This window comes from Daucus carota, chromosome 1, assembly GCF_001625215.2.
Source record: "Daucus carota subsp. sativus chromosome 1, DH1 v3.0, whole genome shotgun sequence".
NCBI classification, from domain to species: Eukaryota; Viridiplantae; Streptophyta; class Magnoliopsida; order Apiales; family Apiaceae; genus Daucus; species Daucus carota.
The window spans coordinates 8,343,071-8,365,597 of NC_030381.2; the positions used below are offsets into that span (position 1 = coordinate 8,343,071).

At 34.2% G+C, this 22,527-nt stretch overlaps 3 protein-coding genes and 1 long non-coding RNA gene across 4 annotated transcripts; 1 reads left to right on the forward strand and 3 right to left on the reverse strand.

Moving 5' to 3' along the window:
* The first annotated feature begins 5,804 nt into the window (after window positions 1-5,804).
* On the forward strand, window positions 5,805-14,869 carry LOC108201132 (aspartic proteinase-like protein 1). The gene is made up of 10 exons (XM_017369437.2): window positions 5,805-6,225; window positions 9,663-9,798; window positions 11,022-11,263; window positions 11,398-11,625; window positions 11,744-11,882; window positions 11,963-12,027; window positions 12,143-12,242; window positions 14,085-14,145; window positions 14,305-14,376; window positions 14,587-14,869. The coding sequence occupies exons 1-10, from the start codon at window positions 5,939-5,941 to the stop codon at window positions 14,808-14,810; spliced, it is 1,554 nt and encodes a 517-aa protein (XP_017224926.1). The 5' UTR covers window positions 5,805-5,938; the 3' UTR covers window positions 14,811-14,869.
* Window positions 6,876-8,166, reverse strand: LOC108201142 (uncharacterized). The gene is made up of 2 exons (XM_017369447.2): window positions 8,029-8,166; window positions 6,876-7,904 (listed from the first exon to the last, which is right to left on the reverse strand). Exons 1-2 carry the CDS (start codon window positions 8,082-8,084, stop codon window positions 6,959-6,961), a joined length of 1,002 nt encoding a protein of 333 aa, XP_017224936.2. The 5' UTR covers window positions 8,085-8,166; the 3' UTR covers window positions 6,876-6,958.
* Window positions 14,870-15,901: 1,032 nt separating the features above from the next.
* Window positions 15,902-19,457, reverse strand: LOC135150787 (uncharacterized). Its single transcript, XM_064087911.1, has 12 exons — window positions 19,298-19,457; window positions 19,085-19,205; window positions 18,804-19,010; window positions 18,572-18,730; window positions 17,998-18,493; window positions 17,642-17,921; window positions 17,468-17,567; window positions 16,920-17,028; window positions 16,698-16,852; window positions 16,518-16,629; window positions 16,253-16,450; window positions 15,902-16,172 (listed from the first exon to the last, which is right to left on the reverse strand). Exons 5-12 carry the CDS (start codon window positions 18,250-18,252, stop codon window positions 16,113-16,115), a joined length of 1,269 nt encoding a protein of 422 aa, XP_063943981.1. The 5' UTR covers window positions 18,253-18,493; window positions 18,572-18,730; window positions 18,804-19,010; window positions 19,085-19,205; window positions 19,298-19,457; the 3' UTR covers window positions 15,902-16,112.
* A 128-nt stretch (window positions 19,458-19,585) lies between these two features.
* Window positions 19,586-19,906, reverse strand: LOC135150788 (uncharacterized). Its single transcript, XR_010289059.1, has 2 exons — window positions 19,755-19,906; window positions 19,586-19,662 (listed from the first exon to the last, which is right to left on the reverse strand). It is a non-coding gene; the product is annotated as an uncharacterized LOC135150788 (long non-coding RNA).
* Between the last annotated feature and the right edge of the window lie 2,621 nt (window positions 19,907-22,527).

The window sequence follows — 22,527 nt, forward strand, 5'->3', positions numbered from 1 at the left end:
AAAATTAATATTTTATAACAAGACAATATTATAACCCGCGGTATCAAAGTAATAATCATCTAATATTTTAAATTAGCAAAAAAATATATAACACATTGAAGTACTATATAATTGATATGAAAATTATAAGGGTAAGCTACATCAAACGTGCCGAAATTTTTCGGGTACAATTATAAGGTTAGTAGTTCAATTGATGCTTTTATGATAAAGGGTAGGGTCCTTTACATACAATATATGTTTCAATTATTATTTATACAAGCTGTGTGCAACATATGATATAAAAGAATGTGTTGATGGTCTGTCTATCATATATCACTTAACTATTACACAAACGTACGCTAAAAAAAGAGAAATAAATATAAAACAACGCGGACCACACATCTTCATCTAATCATGATTTAGGATATCGTAATTCACATATCAAGAACAAGTTTTCATATTGGATGAAATAATTTAATAATTTTTAACAATAAATTACAAATCTTTTTAATGAGGTATAATATATTTAAATTCTAAAAGTTTCAGGATTAATTTCGAATATAATTTTGAACATGTGGATAATATGGTAGTGGCCTCTATATCCTAACGAATTAGAATATAGAAAAATCAGTTCAAATGTTGTTTTTGATCCATAATTTTTTTTTAAATATAGTACATATTATTACTATATATCAATGCTATTAGATTGCAAATGTTACATTTCATATTTACATATTCTGTTAAAAAAAAAGACGTAATAGTTATGCTCGAAATAATATGATGACACACGAATATTATGTAAAACACAACAAAAACTAGAGTCCCGTGCCTCGCATGGGCTTTTATGCTAGTTTTAAGATAATAACCGATTCTAAAAAGAACATACTCCCTCCGTTTATAAATTAATTATTTCAAATGATCATAACAGATAAAATGAGGTTGATCTAGAAAATATATGAAGTAGAATTGATTTTGAAAATATAATTTTGTATTAGAAATTGAAGTGAACTGAAATATTTTTTCTTTTTTTAAAAAAATAGATATATAAATTAAGACTGAGCGGAATTCGAATGGGGTTTTATATCAAAATGCTCACCAACTCGTTAAAATGTATCAAGTACCTACTCAATCTCCACGACGACTCATTTAAGCCCCTTAAATAATAATATATATCATTCCGTTAACTTGACATTAATTTTTTAACGGAAGTGCTGTGCTGGACAATGACGTGTAATTCCTTGATGAGTTGGCACATAACAACTGGTACATTCGACTAGACTGCAGGCATGGTCTCATGTATGTATATATTAGGCGTATATCTTTTCTGGTCATTAGCGTTTATCAGCAAACTTAAGTGCCTCTCCGTAAAGGATGCAGTACCCCTGGCCTGTGTGACGGAGCTCGGAGACACTGTAAATACGACGCTATTATGATGAAAGAACCTTGAACATAATACTGAACCAAGCAAACTCCCTTCTTCAGCTAACATTTCAAAGAATTAGGTGTCGATAACAACCTGCATAGTTGCATATCAAAGACTATGTATGAATTTTCTAACTCTTATGATGAGTCACCGGTCGCAATTGAAAGAGTACAAGAATTATAGATGTTATATGCTAAATTATGAAGTCACTCAATGGGCCAGGCCCACAAAAGGATGTATTTGGGCCATGACAACTGAGGTTGAGGCAACTTCAAGGAAGCCCTGTTAAAAGACAAGGCGCGCCCTATCATTAGGCGCGCCCTCTTGCTAGGGAAAGTTCATTTAACATATTGCAGAAGAGCAGCAGGAGATGCTTTATGTTTAAGGGGACGCCCTTACACCTAAGTAAATCCTATTATTGACATAATGAAGGCCCTACCTTGTAGTCCAAGGAGTTATCCTCCTTGGGAGGTAGAGGATAGAAGAGAAGACATATCCCGGGAGGTCCTATCTCTGTAGTCTGGCGGGTTGTCCCTGTCGGGGAGTAGGGTAGTGTCCGTGCATTTGGGGTAAGCCCAAGGGCTAGGCCTCATCGTATTGGGCCCCTTTCGGGAAGAAGATTCTAGAAGGGGAGGCCCAGCCCATATGAGTCTCTTAGGAGAAAGAACTACGTACCGGCTTGATCCCCTATAAATAGGGGTATGTAGGCAGATTGTAGGCATCGATCATTCTTGAGAGCTATTCCAGTTGGCAATCTAGAACCCTTTGCTTACAATTGCAGCCGCCTCCATAACAAACAACCAACCACTCCCTGCATTCTCGCCAACAAGAATCTTGATCCGCGCCGCGAACCTCATCTTTGTTAACCTACCAGTTTTCTCCGTTAACAAATTGGCGCTAGAAGGAGGGGCTAGTTCAAGATTTTCCATCAAGGAGAAAGATGTCGAATCACGGCGAGACAACGCCCGGCGGGAACCAACCCCCCGATCCTAGATCGGGGATAGGCAATAACACTCCCGTCGACAACACACCGGTCGGGAACACTCCCCAAGACAGGGCGATCATCATAACAGATGGGGAGCCTGTCGTCATGAGACGCCCCATCTCCAACTCGCCGCCGGTATTCATAAGCAACGAGGAGTTACTTAAGGAGTTGCATTACTTGAGAAACGAAGCAAGAGAACAGCAAGCGCTCAGAGAGCGAGTCGCTCAACTTGAGTCTCTTGTTCCCGGAACACATCGTTCCGGGAAGCAGCCCTTTGAAGAAGAGAGTCAGTCAGGCCATCGTGATGATAGAAGGTCTGTGATTGTTCCGCGGAACTTATTCGCGTCAGGCGGTCAGACTATCGTCGGAGGAGAGGGTGCCAAAGACGGAGGGAGACCCCCACAAGAGAGGCGAGCGACCGCACACCTGGAGAAGGCTAGTTGAGATGTCAAGTATGTGTATCTAAAGTATGCTTCATGTGCACTTTGTGTACCTCAAGTAGCAATTGAACACATTGTATACCTAATATATCCAATTTGGTGCAATGTGTGTGTTGATGATGTTTTCCGTTAGCTCCGTTACTGCACCTCCGTTAGTAAAGCCCTGTTGTACTCTTTTGTTCAGTATGTGATTCTAATCCTTAGATTTAAAATTTAAAATATTTATTTGTTTAACAAATCGAAATAAATTAATCCCAATATAGAATAAATTGATCTAAATCCATATATTGGTTTATTTTTATAATTGTTTTAATAAAACCTAATTTAAACTCTTAAATGAATAATGTGTCAAATTTCTTTATTATTATATTTTTAATAAGAAAATACATATACTACTTTTTTTCTCAATTAAAATATATTATTTTATGTGTTCCAAAATAACAATTCTTATTATTATATTTCTCATATAACATTATAATTATTATTATTATATTTCTCACATAAAAGTTAATTTTAATGCTTATTATTTCTCACAATCTTAAATAAATTATTATATCTTATATCAAATATATTATTTAATATCTTGAACGATTTTATATTATGAATTAAATTAATAAGGTCTTCAAATAATTAACCATTTTTTATAAGCAAATGTATGCTACACTATTAAAGCCGAAATATTAAAAGTTAGTCAGTACTCAGGTCGAATTGTGAGCGTATCTATATAATCAATTATCTTCTTTAACTACAACATATTACCTTGTTTAAAATTTTTAAACTAAAAAAACACAACCTTCTAAAAATAACATTGAGCAACATACCAATTACCATTTTTAGCTAAACACATTATCTTTTGTAGATTTTTTAATTAAAAACATGATCTTCTAAAAATAACACCAGCAACATATATATAAAAAATATAATATTATTATACATAATCATTAATAAATAACGAATGATATATTTCAATCAAAATACGTTAATATTATTTATAAATACTTTAATGGTTTCGTTTAATATTATATTACAACTTTTTATACTATTATTTGTTAACGTGGAAAGTACGATTCATTCGAGTTCGGTCAGTTACAGGCATCTTTAACTTCAAACAAATTCTAATAGTTTTTTAATTATATATTTAGTCAAAATAATTAAAAATTTGATTGTATAATTGGTCAGTATTTAGGTTTACGCATCTCTTTAGTTTATAACATGCTTTATATTATATTATTAATGACGAAATGCTAAATATAAAATATATATGAAAAAATAAATATAAAATATATACGGAAAATAGGGGTGCCCGCGGGTCGGGTTGGGCGGGTTATATGTTGAACCCTAACCCGACCCATTTAGTTCGGTTTTTTTAATTTTTAACCCAACTAAAGTTCGGTTTAAATTTCATCGGGTTGGGTCGGTTAGATTTTATTTCGATTTGGGTCGGTTTGGGTTGGGTAGAATAAATTATTAGAAAATGAGTGTGAGGTAAGTTCGCTTAGTTTTGTAATTTCACAATTTTTTCAAGACAAATTGAGCTCATTATCGAATTTGTTTGCCAATAGCTTAGTTCTTATTAAGCTTCACAGTTTTTTCAAGACAAGTTGAGCTCATTATCGAGTTTGTTTGCCAATAGCTTAGTTCTTATTGAGCGGAACTCATGATTCGTTCAAACTAGAAATCGTTTCACGCATTTATTATGAATTTAAGTAATATGTGATATAATATTAGTTTAGATAGAAAGACACCTAAAATTGTTTCAGTAAAAACAAATAAAATATGCGGGTCGGGTTAGAATGGGCGGGTTATGGGAAAAATCCTAACCCAACCCATTTAAATCGGTTTTAATAATTTTCAACCCAATCAAAATTCGGGTTAAATATTTCCGGGTTGGTTTAGAGTCGGGTTGGGTCGGTTAGATCGGTTTGGGCGGGTTTTGATAACCCATGGGCACCCCTAACGGAAAAGTAATAATGTAAACAAGTCAGCCAAATGTCATGGGGTCAGTCACTCCTAAGAACATGGGTAAACTTTGTGGTGAAACTGGGCTGTTGAAAGGATTGCAGGACATCTGATGTTGCCGCTAATTGAAAATTATAATAATAAGAATTATAATTTTATGTGAGAAATATAATAAAAAGAATTGTTATTTTGGAACACATTAAAAAATATATTTTACTTAAAAAAAAGTAGTAACATATTTTCTTTATTAAAAAATATAATAATAAAAATAAATTTGATTCATCATTTATTTAAGAGCTAACATTAAGTTTTACCAAACCAAATATAAAAATAAAATAAATTGACAAATAAGTAAGTTCTACCAATTTATCTTGTTTTAATATTATTCTAATTTTATTTATTAAACAAATAAATATTTTAAATTTAAAATCTAAATTCCAGTGTGGAACCACATACCGACTATATGTTGAAGAAAAGAGAGTACGGCAGGCTTTACTTAACGGAGGTGTAGTGACGAAGACAACGGAAAACAACCTCAACACACATATTGCACCAAATTGTATATATGAGGTACACAATGTGTTCAATTGTTACTTGAAGTACACAAAGTGCATATGAAGCATACTTTATGTACACATATTGCATTTAACTCTTTTAATTAAGTACCCATTTTCAAAACATGTAAAATCAGAGCACGATTGGATAGCTCAGTGGTGGACTTATCCTCTGTTGTCCTCGTACACTCGGGTTCGACTCTGGCTCACTCCGAAAATTATTAGAACAAATACTAATGTAAAAGATTAGCGGAAAGTTAACAAGGTGACACAGGGTGATATATGAAGATCGGACAGATACTTGATATATTTTAATGAGTTTGGTGGGCACTTTGATATAAAACCCAATTGGAATGTGTATGTTTAATTACATAAAGAAAGGACATGCGTCCTATTTTCTTATTCTCCCCTTTTTTTGTCCAGCTGGAATGCAGTCGTGTCAGCACCACACTTCCCCACGCCTCACCATCCCCTCCACGTAGATCTCCTGGCCCACCACACGTGGCGCTTCTTCCCCTCCCCCTCCCCCTCTCCCTCCCCTTTTATACACACACTCTCTTTAATCTCACAAACCCCTAGTCCTTGTCAACAATCATCAATGGCAACAAAGCTCACTCTAATCTCACTCTTCTTCTTTCTCCACTCCGCCGCGTCCGCCATGTATTCTTTTGAGCTACTGCACCGATTCTCCGACGAGCTCAAGGCGTTTGGGCCCGTCAAAAGCGCTGCTCAGTGGCCCAAGAAAGGTACTCTTGCTTATTACAAGATGTTGGCAGCTAATGATGCTTGGAGACGCAACAACATGATGAAGCTCGTCTCCGATTCTTCCGTCGTGTTTCCGGTCGACGGAAGTGATACCCAAAATCTCGGAAATGCCTTCGGATGGTAAATTTTAATTAATTTATATCAGCTGTTATTAAATATTTTCTTTTTGAATTTTTAGTAATTTTGAATTTTGAAAGATATATTTGTATGTAGTTTAGTTGTAAGTAATACTAGTAAGTAAGCATGTGATATAAATTTAGCAAAAAAAAAAAAAAAAAAAGTAAGCATGTGATATAAGTCTTAAACTAATTCAAGTTGATTTTTTTGAAATTTATTAAAATGAAATTTGAATGTATTCAAGGCAGTGATTCAAGTATTTCTGAGAACGGTTGTTCCGCACTTCTCAAAAAGTGCAGAACAATTGTTTTGGAGATTTTTCGCTCTTTGAATGTTGTATTGTTATGCAGCAACGCTCAAAACTGTTCTCCATAGAGCGCGACCCTGTATTCAAATGTTGTTATTTTTTACTCTTTATTTGTTATTTTTTAAGTTGATTTGATGCTAATATATAATATGATGCACAAAAAATATATAGCTTTGGAAAATAAAACGTATAAATAACATTGTGTTTGTAGTACAAATATATATATCTATCAGGATACAAGCTTTCTGTAATTAACACATTTACATTTCATTATGATAAAGCTTTTCTATGATAATTTCTTAAAAAAAACTGAGACATTTCTATTTCTAGTGCATCTGTGTGGTTTTTAGTGAATTTAATGGTTTGTAGCCTAAGATGGTGTATTTGAGCAGTAGGTCTTATATAGAAAACTGTTAAGCTAGAAACTAATTAAGCTAAATTTAAGTTGAAATTCCAAATGCAGTTATGTTCATCTACTAGTGTTTTTATCTGCCAAGTTTGGTTGCTTTCAATGAAGGTGGCCCACATCTTAAAAGGGCACCCTTTAGCACATCCCAGCTGCATTCTTTTTTTATCATCAACAGTGTATTTGTAGGGCCTACCAGATTCCATTGAACTAGCCCTCACAGCCTCTTTAAATTGTTTCTTATCTGTAAATATTAAACCAACCTTCCACTTAATATCTTTTGCTTTTGTTTTAGGATTAAACAATTCACCAACACCCTTCCCCTTTTTAAGAACAGGGGGGGCTGCATAACAAACTTCATCATCTGATTCCTCACTACTAATATCATCTAAATTCCCACTCTCATAAGAACTATCAGAGTCACTATCACTCCCTAAACTCTCTAAATCTTCCTCCATCCTTTGCTCATCCATTTTATCTTTTTCTAATCGACTCATCTTTAAAATTTCCCCATACTCTTCATCACTGTGGCTATGGCAGTCACTATCCTCCCTACCAGAGTCATTATCACCAGCACTAGCATTATTATTTTCATCAACATCACAGTCATTGTCATTTCCATCTAAATCATAGTCATAGTCATTTTCATCTAAATTATCATTACCATCATCCCATTCAGGTATATTAGGGCGGTACTCAAATAATTCACAAACATAATCAGACCTACTAAGCTCTACCATTTCAGCTATAGTCGAATCAGACAAGAGTCGAATACCACATACCCTACGCTTGAAGTACAACGAACCAAAAGTCGGTAGCTGGGTATGTATCTCAGCCTCCAAATCTTCAACACTACAAGCCTCCAAGTCAATGTCAGTGTAGGTTTTGTGTGTGTTGCTGCTGTAGCTAAACACAGGGATGTGTTGGAAGCAGCCGCCATAAAACACTCTCACCGTATATAGCTTCTTCCTGTAGAATTTAGAGAGGAGAACTATTTAATTAAACGATTTAGTTGAACCCTAATCTTGAAAAGGAAATGAATTAATTGAACCCTAACTAAACCCTAATCTTAAAAAGGAAATCGATTACTTACTGTGATTCGGTGGAAGATCTTGTCTTCTTGCCTTTGCCGCCGCGTTTTTTCTTCATTCTCACAGAGTCGCCGGTATGTCTCCCTGAATCGCAGCAGTGGTGTTAATCGATTTTGATATGATGATATGATATAACCCGATATATGTATCGGGTTAGGTTATAGGAATGGATCGGGTTTTGAAAGGCGGGTTATATCGGTGGATCGGGTAATTGGCTTTTCGGGTCATTTTTAACACGTGGCGGTACATGTGGCAGAAATTAACGGGGCTCCGCTAAAAGTCAACCCTACTTAACAGACATGCAATTAATATTGTGTGTAGTCAGTCGATTTCAAGTTATAAAAACTTCTATTAGGCGATCGCAAGCTTTTTCAGTTCAGTGACCCACTTGCAAGTTAGTTATGAGTTCAATTATGTTTAAGCCATTTAACCCAGTTGAAATGTATACAAATAATGCTATTTTATTGTTGCTTTTAGTAGATTTGATTTTATTTTCATTAATATCAAGCAACTAGATAAGTTTCTCTGTTATCACCCCGGTAACATTCAACATCCTTCTCCTATCTTCACCACAAACATGTAGCATGCCGTATCAAGTCGGAAAATTCAAGTACGAAACTTGAAGGGTATGGCGGATTGGCGGATTGGTAGCAGTGTCGGGGCTAAGGTTATATATAGATGATCTTGAAATTCAAGGGCCCTAGGTGCAAGTCTTGTGAGCAGACCACCGGTGGTTGTAAATGCAAATAGTCTGTGCCACCAGACCATTCTCGTTGACAACCTACCAAACACCAATAGCCTTCAACTGATTTACAGAAATCTAGGAATCTGTAGACTACCCTTCCATTCCAAGGCTATGAATATCTCCAGTTTAACACAAACACAACTTTTAAGAGCAAGAAATACAAATTTATATCTCTTAGTATCGGTCTTGTTATGTTTTGGTTTGTGTCCTGCCCAGTGACATGCTGACATATGCAACATTTCTGGGGTGATAATAGGAGACTTTGAAAGTTTTAAAGAATGCAAGAAGATATATATACTTTGGATAGCTTTGAGTTGAAATAGTTTTTTGTTAAAATATTTTAAATTGCAAACTGCCATATGTTGGTCTATATTACTAAATTTTTTGGAACAGATCTTTTCAGCGAGGCAAAAAAATATTCAAAAAGGTGTTAGTTGATTGCGAAACTGCCATAAGACATCCCAGCAACATCATAATATGAATTTTAAATTGTATATTTGTAAGCTCAACCTCTGTTACATGACATCTATGTAAATCTTCCATTTTGTAGGTCTACATAGATGCCACTTATAGTTCCTAGACTATAGTTTTGATAAAATCATTTTTCGCAAATATATCAGTCATGATTATTTAAAGGTAGACATTGCATACCTTTTAGGAAAAGAAGAAATATGTCTGATTGTTATATATAAATGGGTCAATGTGCTAACATTTTCTTTAAAAATTGTGGCTGCTTACCTTCAATGGAAATGAGAGAACTTAAAATTTTGTCAATTTTATAGGAACAGGCAAATGCGGTAGCATTTTCAGCACTAGATTTTTCTTTTTAAATTTTTTCGTTACTTCAATTTAGGAGACTTAAAATTGTGATTTCGCTATTAATATATCCAGGTTACATTACACCTGGATTGATATAGGAATGCCAGCTGTTTCTTTCTTAGTTGCACTGGACACAGGAAGCGATCTATCTTGGGTTCCTTGTGAATGTGTACAATGTGCTCCTCTATCTGCCAGTTTCTATGATCTGGTATGGTAGCATATCTTAATTGTAAATTTTGTCAGCATTACAATTTTTTATGTGAATTTTAGGAAGTTACCTATACAGTAATATATACCTTGGTCTAATACTCTACATGACATAGCTACATATTTATACTTAAAATTTTACATGCACACTAGATTAATAAACAGAAATTCCTCTAACTGTTAGTTTCCGTGTTTGTATCTCTTATTTTCTATCATGAATACTAATATAGTGATTTTAGGTGCATCCTTAGTTGAACACTTGAACTAATCTTTTGGTAGTTGGATGTGAATATATAATACATATCCAAAACCTCCTAATTGAAATAGATATTCATAGTAGTTAGCATTACATTGGTAGCTAGTGAACTGCTTTTCAGTGGAATTTAAAGTCTTCTCATAGGAAATAAAAATCGCTTCTGCAATATTTCTTATATTCATCCTGGAAATTGTTATATAACTTGTTGTTGCCCTGGAATCTATGGGGGCTGTGTGCTTACCTTCTTGAGCAGATGAGGCTGGGCCTTGAGCTCTCGAAGGAAATAACCTAAATTACCTAATTGCTCTAGATCTCTTAGTGAATGTAACATAACAAATACATCCTCAAGGAGGTCAAACAGATACTTTATCAATCATCCTTAGGAGGTCAGACTCAAACTTTATCAATTTACTGATTTCTCCTGGCAGTAGCATCTGTTTGTTTCCTCAATAAGGAAGACCCTGTCGATAGTATGTGATAAATTTGAAGGTATACCAATTGTTACAGGCAAAATTGTTTGGAATGACATAACTTCATACAATATTGTTACCAGGACCCGATTAGTTATTTTACTTACAACTATATTCATGATTATCCACTTTTCATCAGAGTTAACTCTAATAAAATAAATTTACACCAGTTCCACCTTTCATTATTGCGATGACATGATAATGCTATATTTAATATTATATCTAACTATTTTTAACGGTAGAAATTATTTTACAGAAGATATGATTCAGTAGCATTTGATCATCCAGCATTTTTATTTGATTTATCAAACACATTTGTGGCTAAGAAATAGTAAGCTTTCTCTTTTTAGTGTAGTGAAGTAATGATTATATGTACTTGTGAACCCTTTTAACGCAAGGACAATGTCGGTACATTGCTAGGCAGTGGTAGCTTTTAAGCACTTTTCCAATAATTGATATGGCAGGTGCTCCATGGTATTTGGGGCATCTATTGTGCAGGATAGGGATCTTCATATGTACAATCCATCTAGCTCAAGCAGTGGAAAGATATTACCTTGTACTCACAAGTTATGTGAACTGGGTACAAGTTGCGGAAATCCAAAGTCCCAATGCCCCTACAATGTTACGTACCTATCAGAAAACGTATCAAGTTCCGGGTTGCTGGTTGAAGACGTTATACATCTTGTATCACGCAGAGCAGAGGCATTAAACCACTACGTTCGTTCGCCAGTTATTATAGGGTACGGTTTCCTGATTTGATCTGTTATATGAGATTATAATTCTGTGTACATCACATGTTATAAAGTCCAATATAAGTGATATTTTACCCTAGTTGCCATATTAAATTTTAATTTCCACCGGTCTGGTATTACAGATGTGGTAAAAGGCAAGGTGGTGAATTCCTGGATGGGATAGCTCCTGATGGTCTTCTGGGCCTGGGAGTAAGAGAAATTTCAGTTCCTAGTTTTCTTGCGAAAGCGGGGGTTATTAAGAACTCATTCTCTCTATGTTTCAGTGAGCATTATTCAGGCAAAATATATCTTGGGGACCAGGGACCTTCTACCCAGCAAACAACATCGCTTCTCCCCTTAGATGGAAAATTGTATGTTATCATCTCTTGGATTTCGAGTGATTCATTTACTTCTACCTTTTGAAGATTCAACTTTCTTGTGGGGATTTTTGTGGTTAGTTATTTTGATATGTTTTGCGTCACTTAACAGTACAACCTATATCACTGGTGTGGAGGCATGTTGTATTGGGGATTCATGTCTTAATCAAACAAACTTTAAAGCACTAATCGATTGTGGTACATCATTTACACATTTTCCTAGTGATGTGTATGAAATAGTTGTCAAGGAGGTACCAGCTTACTCCTCTGCTGCTGAAATTTTTGATGTAGATATGCTTTCATCATTTCTAATGTGTAATTATTCTTGTAGTTTGATAGGCAAATAAATTCAACCAAAATCAGTAATGATCCTTGGGAGTATTGCTACAACGGCAGGTAGCTACTGGAGGCCAAAGATATAACCTTTTTTTTATTCCCCCTCCCCCTCTTTTAGGGTTGGTAGATTTGCTGATAATACTATAGTATGATTGTTCATTGACGGACTTCACAGTTCTAGTAGGTCGTCGAAGGTCCCGTCTGTGGTACTTAAGTTTGGCAAGAATAACACCTTTGTTGTTCATACTCCCGTTATTGACATATTTGATGATCAGGTTGGTAACCCTATTACTTGATCTTAGGTGTGTTTGATATCATGTATATTACTTTGTATTATTTCCAGTCCATTCTTATCCTCATAATTTGTTGAGCAAAGTGCCATCATGTGTTTTTCTTCACCTTTAGACTTCATATGAAAGACTAAAAGTTTCAAAGAAATTACTTAAACTAGAAAGTGTAATAAGTACATATATATGGCATTTATGAACCTAATATGCATGTGTGCGCTAATTGTCATTAAGGTTCTAGTCTTTCTGCGCAATTATATATATATAATATCACATGTATAATTTACCAACACGTGTCACTTAGACTTTGAGATTGAGCTTAATTTACGGAATAAGATATGGTGAACACTAATAAAAGGATATACTATTTCTATTTTAACATTCTTTTTATTTATTTTTCCTGTATCCGTAATGCTAGAAAGTTCTAATGATGGCAGAAATGTTGACAGATGCGGTAAATTATCTTCTCGTTTTGCAGACTCCTTGGTGTTATTGTTCTCTATAGTCTATACTAAACAATATTCTGTTGCCTCCAGAAATTAAGGCCAAAATTACCTCTAGTAATATCACATGTTTTATTTAACTACTTTTGGATTATGCTTCACATGTCATGTGGCACTTTATATTGGTAGCTTTTGCTGAATGCAACACCCTGCTCCCGAGTTTTAAACAAGGAGGAAAGCAAGTGAAGAGGAAGTAAAGTAAACTAACTTTCACTCCTATTCGTGCTCCCGAGTTCTTTAAAGGGACGAAAGCAAGTGAAAGTGAGTGCAAATATAGCATAATTTCACTCCAAAACTTTCACTCCAAAAGTGGGATGAAAGTGAAAGCACACTTGCTTTCACTTAAATTCACTTGCTTTCTCTCCTAAAAAAACTCGGGAGCAAGGCCTAAACCCATTAGTTTTCAAGCATGGAACTATAAAATTTGGTAGTTTTTAACTTCTCATTAATTAGCGCCATAAGAAAGATTTAATTGTCACATTGTTACTTAAACGTATAAAAATAAAATTAGAACTATAAGGAAATGAGATTACTAGTTTTATTTGAAAGAATCATATCTAAATATTTTTTCTTTGAAAACAAAATGAGTATGCTCGAGTTGAAATCCACTGTCATGTTGATTTATCGGGTTACTTTATCCTGAAGAGAATGAGGCCTTCGACAAATAACTAGGAAAACTTCTATGTATATATTTGCCAATTTGGGAAGTTTCTTTATTGAAGAGGAACACACCAATGATATGCATCACTTTATCCTGAAGAGAACGAGGCCTTCGAAAAATAACTAGGAAAACTTCTATGTATATATTTTGCCAAGTTGGGAAGTTTCTCTACTGAAGAGGAACACACCAATGATATGCATCATGGTCAAATGTTTTGGTCGTGGTTGATGAATAAAAAACGTGGACCTTACTATATTGGGAGTATAGTCCTGACTGAAGGAAGTAGACTAATTGTTATAGAAGGAACGGACATGCAAGAGTCATACTATATGTAGTGTATATGAAGCAAGTGGACCTAATAGGTTAATAGGATGACATTGCCACATTGGGTAGAAGTTAAGTCATATGTTGCCTATATGAAGCAAGTGAAGCCAGATTGCCACATTGGATATAAAATATGTTCTCTTTCCAGAAAGATTAATTTATTGTCCCTACCAGTGCACGGGATGTGAAGCTAGTTATTCTTAATTCGACGACTACAACAAAGTAATGACTGCAGCTACAATCTTCATTATATACTTGACTATTGTATTGTTTATCTACTGGAGCTCTGTTCATGTTCAAAAGTAATTCATTTTATGCATATAATTTAACTTTATTTTGCAGGGAATATCTGGATTTTGTTTAGCCATTCACCCCACAGATTCAAATGTTGCTTTAATTGGACGTAAGCAAGACTTAGCTATTTACATTTGTAGTTTTACCCCTCTACAGGGGGCGGAATTAATTTAGTATACTGCTAATGCATGTAGGACTTTGCTTAAAGAAGAGTTAACAGTGTTGGCTACTCATTATTGATTACTCTGCAACAAAATTCTATATGCAGAAAATTACCTGAGAGGATACCGGATGGTGTTTGACAGAGAGAATCTTAAATTGGGATGGTCTCCATCCGATTGTGAGTAGAGAAGTTCTTATGTTTATATAAGCTTCATTCGTTCTTTTATTTTCAGTTTACTGTATGTCTTTGTAATTTTTTTTTTTTAATATTGATATTAGCTGGAAGCCTTGTTCTTGCTGACAAGAGCCTTGTTCTTAGTGTTCTGCTTAATATATTATTTATATATTGGTGGTGATCGTGTGATCAGTTAATTATCATTATTGGCAGGCGGCGATGATGACAGCAGCGAAAGTTCACCACATTCTCCCCCACAAAATGGTTCTGCCTCGAATCCATTTCCGGATTTGCAGAATGCAATTCACCATGCTAATGCTGGTCCTGATGAATCTATAGCAACGCGGCTCACAGCAGGCAGACTAATTAACATGTCATATCTGGAAAATCTGTTGCTTCTGCTGCTAGCGTTCCATCAACTTGTTTGTATAGCTTGAGTTATTCAGAACATAAGTGCCTGACCAAAATAAAAAAAAAATATTTGAAATTTACATGATTTCAAAGTTCTGATATGAGCTTCTACCAAATATGGAGGAGGATGATTGTAAATAAAAAGAAAAGATAAGAAATAGTTTCCTAGGAAAATAGGGGCAACCTGCGAGATTGGTGAACATTACAGAACTCAGGCCTGTCTGCCAATAGCAGTAGCTTATTTGGAATCGTTTGGCGGGGAGAATGAAATGAAAAATTGTGAACAAGATTAAACGAGAAACAATAGAGGTAGAAGTGTAAAATGTTTAGCAAAATGCATGTAAATAGAGAATAGTAAAACACACAACCCAAATTGAACCCACTACAAATTTAGCAATTGCATGTTATCTGAAGAATACGCAAGGGGAGCAGTTCAAAAGTCATTGTAATCTAAAGATTTCTTAACCAACTCTAATGAATTTAAGGAAAATAATACGACTTTTCTTGAAATAATTGGACAGAAATAACTGGTGTAAATTTCCAAAGTATGTTTAGCCTGTCTCTGCACTGTCGCCGAATATGTTTGATTTAATTTGATGAGATGGAGAGTGAAAAGATTGATTTCATTACTAAGAGCTTCTCATCATCAAGTATTTAGAGTTTGTACTATAGAGAGCCCCATCTGCTGCACTGTCTTTAAAATTTTAGAGATAAAACACAACGTTCCTGATCCCGAATCTTTTAAATGAAATTATTTTTCGATTGTTAGATGTACATGTTATTATAAATATCTTTTTTTCCAACATGTTCAGCACTTTTCAAATTTCAACGGTAGTAAAAATAATCATTTATGAGCTAGATGATCCAAGTGAGTATTTTACTCAGCGAATAAAAGAGTTAAATGTGTTAAAATATATTATAATCCCGATGATAGCTGGGAACAGGACTTAAAACAGAAATCCTATGTGTAGTAGGACTTGGTAAAGTTCTATGACGCAGAAAAATAAAGAAAGTTATAGAAGGCACTCCAAGGGTGTTATGTATACTAGTATTTAAGCCCGCTCTGCTGGGCTTTTTCATTTTAAACTTTGTTTTCTTCTTAATTTTTTATGGAACGAAGGTTGGAGCATTCAGCTTGGTTGTTACTTATATGTTACATTGCTGATAAGAAAGAGTTACATAGTTGAAAATATAGTTACATAGCTTGCTCAGTCAAAATGAACAAAAGCATTTCACAGTTGCTTTAGTTAGACCAAAAGAACATGAGTTCAGAGCTTTTGTTTAGGATAATAGCAAAATGTAGGTTTTCAAACACTGCGTCGCTTGTTTCAGTTGCTGGCTAAGTCGATGTCCGAGAGACCTCCAGCATTGTAGGTTGAAGTTGTTGGCTGTTACAAATGGAAAAATTATGCAAATTAGTAAAGGATAGTGAATAAAATTGATTGTTTTCTGGGCAACAATGCAAGACCTGGGAAGTTTGTGCATCTTTGGCGTTAGCACTCTGATTTGTGGCACCTGGAAGGCCAACAAAGCCTTTGCATATGTTATTGGCCCGGTAAACATTGAAATTGTTTACGACATTCATTTCCCTCACTTGGATTACTAAGCTGTAGTCTTTGTCGACAATACTTAGCAAAGTTTTCGACAATCCTTCCTCAGTGAACATCTGTACATGACTCTCTGTTAAGCACTGACAAATAAACATAAGAAAATATGCTGCCTACTTAGAATACCTCATCAGCCAAATGTAAACATCTTTTTCTAATAATTGTACGTGCCTCCCTATGTCCCAAGACAACTTGAACCTTTCCAGTCATATCCTCTGCAATGACATGAAATCTGAACCTGGAAAGAGTAAATAATTCAGTTCAAATGTTCATATCCAATTAAAGTCGTTGAGGATAGAAAAGTACTTCTGATCTGGATAAGGAACATAGCGATTGCAGCTCTCACAAATTGGACACGGATTTTCCATCTTCGTTTCCTTCTCACAGCTTGTGCATGCATTGTAAAACCATCCAAAGGTTGGGTCAATGCTTTTGATTGTCACGTGTAGCATGAATAATCCCTGCATATATTGTTCTGATTAAAAAAAACTTGAAAAAGACAAATCATGACTGAAAAGTTATGTTTACCTCAATAGCATTTTTTCCAAGTTTCTTCAGCTCATCAACATTGATCTTGTGTATGGTTTTAACATTGTTTTTGCCTAATGCCTTTTTTGCAAACTCCTCATTCGCCAACCTATTTCAGTTAGTTAGTTTTGAACAGAAAGTGTACTGAAAAATGCATTTAACAGGAGATAAATTAGCAAAAAATATGATTTGACTAACAATTTCCGTAGGTGCACTACGCTGTGATGCTTGTAGTTGAGGTAAACTTTGGTTGCGTAATGATAAATCGACCTCGCCTTGAAGCAAAATTTTTTGAATTAGTTTCGCATAAATTGTATATTGCATATGAATATTTTTGTAGCCAAAAAATTACCATTCCATTTCCCGACTTTGCATCTTGATAAAATTATAATAACTGGTTTGTCTAAAGGATTCTTCATTGACTTGTCAAAGGATTCACCAAACTTATCCCAGAAGGTTACGTTAATATTTGAACTACAGCAAAAACAATTCATGGAATAAGTTTTTGGATGCTTCAAAGGATAAGGAGAGAATTCTTTTACTATTACCTCCCATCAGTGATAACCAACTTTGTTTTTTTCTGATCTTGACAATGCTTGTTCTTTAGATCTCTTATCTGATCATAATCTTTTTTGATTCCTACAACATCTGCAGAAGTATTTTCTGTTTGTATAAATGTTTACAGAATGGTTATTAGTATAAAACAACTAAATTGAAAATACCTGCCAGGTAAGTGGTTTGATTTGAAAGTTCTATCAGTTGGCTATGATCGTAGAAATCAAAAGCTTCCTGTGGGATGGTAACACCATCATCTGCTTGCTCTTGGATGATGGTGTCTTTACTGAAAATCAGCTGACTCTCGTTTCTCACCACTCTAAACTTCTCTGTCTGGCTGTATTTCTGCACCATAAATTGCTTGATGCTGAAGACTCTTCCAACAATTATCTGGCTATAAATCTCCTCTACACATTTTGTCGGAACAAAGGCATGAATCCTTTGACCCTGCATTACAAAATGCTGTTCAAGTTGTTGCTTACTATTCTGATCTTACAAAAGAACTAAAACGTGAGATACAAACCTTGTGGTCAAGGAGAATCAAGTTGAAATTTTTGAACTCCTCACCGGTTCTTGTTGAGCCTCTCCATAAGCGAATAACTCGAACTTTGATCTTGTACTCATCAACTCCAGCTTTAAGCTTGTCAAGTGTTTGATACTGTGCAGTGGCCATTGTATGTCCTCTTCTTGAAGAGTAAATTGTATTACAGTGTTTGTTTATATATAGTCGGTAATGTACAGAAAGTGAGTAAATGTTTACAACAAACAATAATAGCATTTAATTAAGGAGTAAATTATCTTATCTAAATAGATAACAAATCAGTCAAGTACAGTGCAGCATATCATAAAGCAAAAAACTGTTTAGTGCAGTTACAAATCTTAATATGCAAGCAGAAAATGAAATGTTCAGAAATATTGTTTCAGCAACAAAGCTTGCAATAATAGTAATAATACAAAAGTCCTTGTCTGAATTAAAATGCTGCAATGCTAGTTGGCAACCGAGTCATTCATTTAGAGACCTGCATTATAAGTTGACAAATGTAAAAAATGATGCCATCTAAAAATGCTGAGCTAAGTTGTAGATCAATTAAGCTTGCCTTTTCAATTTTGATATTTTTCAGTGGAGGGATTGTTGCAGTTGCAGTTTCAGTTTGATTGTACTCCAACGCTTCAGTTATCTTGCGTGCTCTGGACTTCATGTTGGTTGAATATCCGGTGTTCGGTGTTTGATTGGCAGTAGCATCCGTTTCAGTAACCTGGAAGAAAATAATTTTGTCATGCCATTGAATATTTTGTAATGAACTATAGAATAACGGGAAAATAACATACGTTCTGCATTGAAACGTCTTCCACATCAACAACTGTGGCCTTGTTTGGATCAAAGCTGTCACCTTTTTCATGCGTGTCCACAATTTGTTTGGCATTATATACCGTACAACCTTTTTCAATATTCTCCTTGTTCAGATCAAGGCTTATGGTATATTTCTATTTGAGAAGGAAATTGAGTATTTCTGGAAATTTCTCCTCCTCCGCTTCCTGTAGTAAATATCAAAGAGTAGGTTAGGAAGCGAACATATTTTCGTGTCAAGTAAAAAAGCAAGATAACCTACATCAGCACATTCAGCATGCATGTCAATAACAGTTTTGTCAATCATTCTCGTGATTTCGTTGTCTGGGAAGATAATAGTAATTGATCCAGTTTCATCAGAGCATAGAGTGCCTACTCGGAATCTAATTGCAAGTGGATTTGAGTCTGTTTAGCAAAGCAGCTTAGAGATTTCATATACACTAAACTTGTATAATAAATAATGAAACCATGAAACCTCTTCTCAGGATAAGGGTAAATCCTTCCGCAACCACCATCACGTAAGCATTTGAATTTTGCATCTTGAACTTCTAGCTCTAAATCACAACCTGTACATTTCCTGAAGTACCAACTTGATTTGTCCATGAATCTCTTCACTGTGACCTCACAATATATTATACCCTAACAGAAAAAATTCCAAAGTTAAATAAGTCCATTTTAAATTATGTGGTATTTCCACAACAAAATGTGAAACTACCTCTTCAAAATCCTTCGGAAGATTTTTTATCTCTTTCACCTTCAGTAGTTTCTTAGTTAACTCAGCTGGTTTTGGTTGATTTGGCATAAACACGACATCTGGAACTTTTTTTTTCTTCTGTCAAACTAATATTATTTTATAATTGATAGCAAGTTGGTTAGAGAAGGTTACCAAATTTTTACGGAAGAATAACCAAAGTATTTAATAAAAAATTCACCTCTTTTTTAGCCGATCCACATTATAGTGTTCTGGGTTGATAAAAACCCTTGTTGCAGGATAGTTTGATAAATGAGCGACACCTACAAAGAGTTGAGCTATTAGTAGACAGCAAATGTGTAGAAACTATTTGTAAAATATCAACACACGAATTTTCACCTTCGTATCTACCAACTTTTGCACATGAAATTATCACAAAAATACTTGTGCCGTCCAACTTCCCAAACTCTGTTTCCAATTGCTCACCAAAGTAATCAAAGAACGTCACTTGCACACTTGACCTGTAATGTAGCAAACGGAATTATATATGTGCAATGCAAGATATTGTAAATATTACTAATTTAAGTTCCCAACAAAATACCTTCCATTTGTTATTTCAAACTTGAACAACATTTTCTCGTCCTCATTTTTTTTAATCTTGATAAGCTCCTGTACATTTTTCACTTTCCCCACCATGTCTAATAAAGTATAATTGGAATTAGTTCGATATTGTAATTGGTCTGTATAAGAAAATAAAGTAGACTGCATACCAATAAGAAAGCGATTGTCATCTGCCAGTTTATCAATTTCGTCATAGTGAAAAAGGTCGAAAGCATATTTTTCAATGCTAAGTCCAATAGTATCAGCCTGCTGAAACTTAGTGTGAGGTGTAAAAAACAAATGCTTCTTGTTTCGCACAGCCCTAAATTTCTCATCAACCAAATAATCCTTTACTTTAAAGTTACATATCTCGTAAATTTGACCTTCTTTCATATCCTTTAGTAGGTCATCACAGTACTTCGAGTTTGCAAAAGCATGTATCCTTGAATTCTAAAATAAAAAAAAATAAAATATCTTAAATGTTGGAGAATTGAACTATTGCCTTAGGAAGTAGACATAACAAACAAATAGTTAGGCTACCATACCGAATCGTCAATCAATATCATATTAACTCCCCAAAATTCCTGACTTTCTCTGTTCATTCCTTTCCAAAAGGACTGCACCCTTACACAGCATTTCCATTCATAAGTGCTAGTGTCCAAGGTGTTTATAGGGTTGTAGGGATTCAACTCCATGATAACAGACTGCAAATCAATTAAATGTCTCTCCCTTTAGATCGAATTGACGGGTGCAGAAGCAATGAATAAGGAACATTAAGTGAATAAATGAAGTAACAGTGTATATCAGAAGGAACTTACAGAAGATGCAGTCGAGGTTCGGCGCGCCTTCAATTCTAGGTTTGTTGGTGGTTGTAAAGTGTTCGTGAGTTGTATGAATTGTAATAAGGCTGGGATGTGCAAATCTTCCCCTGGAGATATGTGTTCTCTCTCCGACAGCTGACACGTAGTGGAGACAAACGGCTCGGATGAAACTGACCCAATTGTCTCAGCTTACTCCTTTAAGTTTTATTACATCGAAAGAGTATATTATATATTTAATTAATTCTAAAATTGGAAATAATATTTTGTGTAACAATAACCCAACAAAATTAATAATTTTCCTTGTTCAAATATATATTAGTTACCTATGACTTAAACACTAATACTTTCTCCGTCCCGTTTTAGTTATCACATTTGCTTGTGTGCAGGTCAATTGACCAAAGGTTGACTTCAAGTTATAAATATATTATCATTTGAAAAAATAAAAAAACACATGTGACCGGAAATAACTTTTACTCTATGTTAAGAAGTAAATTTTAAATTATAAAAATAATGAAATGGTGACTTCTAAGTTTTGGTCAAAAAATTGTCAATTTGATAAACAAAAAAGAAAATGTGCCAAATAAAATGGGACGGAGGGAGTTCTTGATAACACGACTGTTATGTTATCAATTTTGGTACTCCCTTTCAGTTTTTTATTATAAGGCAGGAAGATTTATTGCACACAATTCTAGGGACTTTGATCACCCACTTAAAATAAATGTTTGGAATTTTTTCTTTTTATAAAAAAAAATATTTGAGAGATATTTAAATTTAGAAATAGAAAATTTTTAAAAAAGAATTTTCAATTCAGTAAACACACATTAGTAGTTGGCTGATTGAAATTTAATTTATATATATGATGACATTTTCAAAGAAATGTAATACTAATTGTACTAATGTTGAAGGGAGCTATATATCCTTTATCAGTTTGGTATTATTTAATATAAGTAAACATAAAATAGTAGCTGGCTGATAAAAGTATGTTATGAAAATTGTTTAAAAAAATATAACTTCGAAGAGAAATGAACTTTAATTAATATAATGACATTTGAGAAAAAATATAATATATGAAGTTAACTTGCTTGACTAATAATAATTATTATGAATTAAATTTTGTTATTTTTAGTTTGCTCAATGGTGTAACACTTCCGTACTAAATTTAATATTATACAGAAAGCAACATAAAATTGAATACAACATTATATTATACATATCTTGAAGGAAGATAAGTCTCCTTTTGAAAAAATAAACATTAGAAAAATTATTAGGTCAATATCTTTCGGCCAACTGTTTTTTGATCAAAAGCATAGAATTTCAATAAATCGAGATTGTTCGAAACTACCAATTATTTTTTTGACCATAATTTAGTGACACGGATTGTAAAAAATCGTTTTGCAAATTTATATTAAATTGCACACGTGTCAGTAAAGGTTAATTTTCTTGTATTGATTTGGTAGAAGGCTTTAATTTTAATTCACATTTTCTTGGAAAACAAAGTTCAGTAAATGAACCATAATTTTTAAAGACTTGTTGACAATAGAGTATTGGATACGTTAGTGTAATATAACTGTTAACAATGCCATATCAATAGCT

Bases quoted from the DNA above. Each gene is read 5' to 3' on its own strand.
- LOC108201132 (XM_017369437.2), top strand. From the start codon at position 5,939: ATGGCAACAAAGCTCACTCTAATCTCACTCTTCTTCTTTCTCCACTCC. The intron at 11,883-11,962 runs GTACCAGCTTAC...TTATTCTTGTAG, and splicing joins ATGAAATAGTTGTCAAGGAG to TTTGATAGGCAAATAAATTC. The intron at 12,243-14,084 runs GTTGGTAACCCT...TTTATTTTGCAG, and splicing joins TTGACATATTTGATGATCAG to GGAATATCTGGATTTTGTTT.
- LOC108201142 (XM_017369447.2), bottom strand. From the start codon at position 8,084: ATGAAGAAAAAACGCGGCGGCAAAGGCAAGAAGACAAGATCTTCCACC. The intron at 7,905-8,028 runs GTAAGTAATCGA...TAAATTCTACAG, and splicing joins AGATCTTCCACCGAATCACA to GAAGAAGCTATATACGGTGA.
- LOC135150787 (XM_064087911.1), bottom strand. From the start codon at position 18,252: ATGCTATTATTGTTTGTTGTAAACATTTACTCACTTTCTGTACATTAC. The intron at 17,029-17,467 runs GTAATAGTAAAA...TAACTGAAATAG, and splicing joins TTGGTTATCACTGATGGGAG to GTTGGCGAATGAGGAGTTTG. The intron at 16,173-16,252 runs GTCTTGCATTGT...CATTTGTAACAG, and splicing joins AAGATGCACAAACTTCCCAG to CCAACAACTTCAACCTACAA.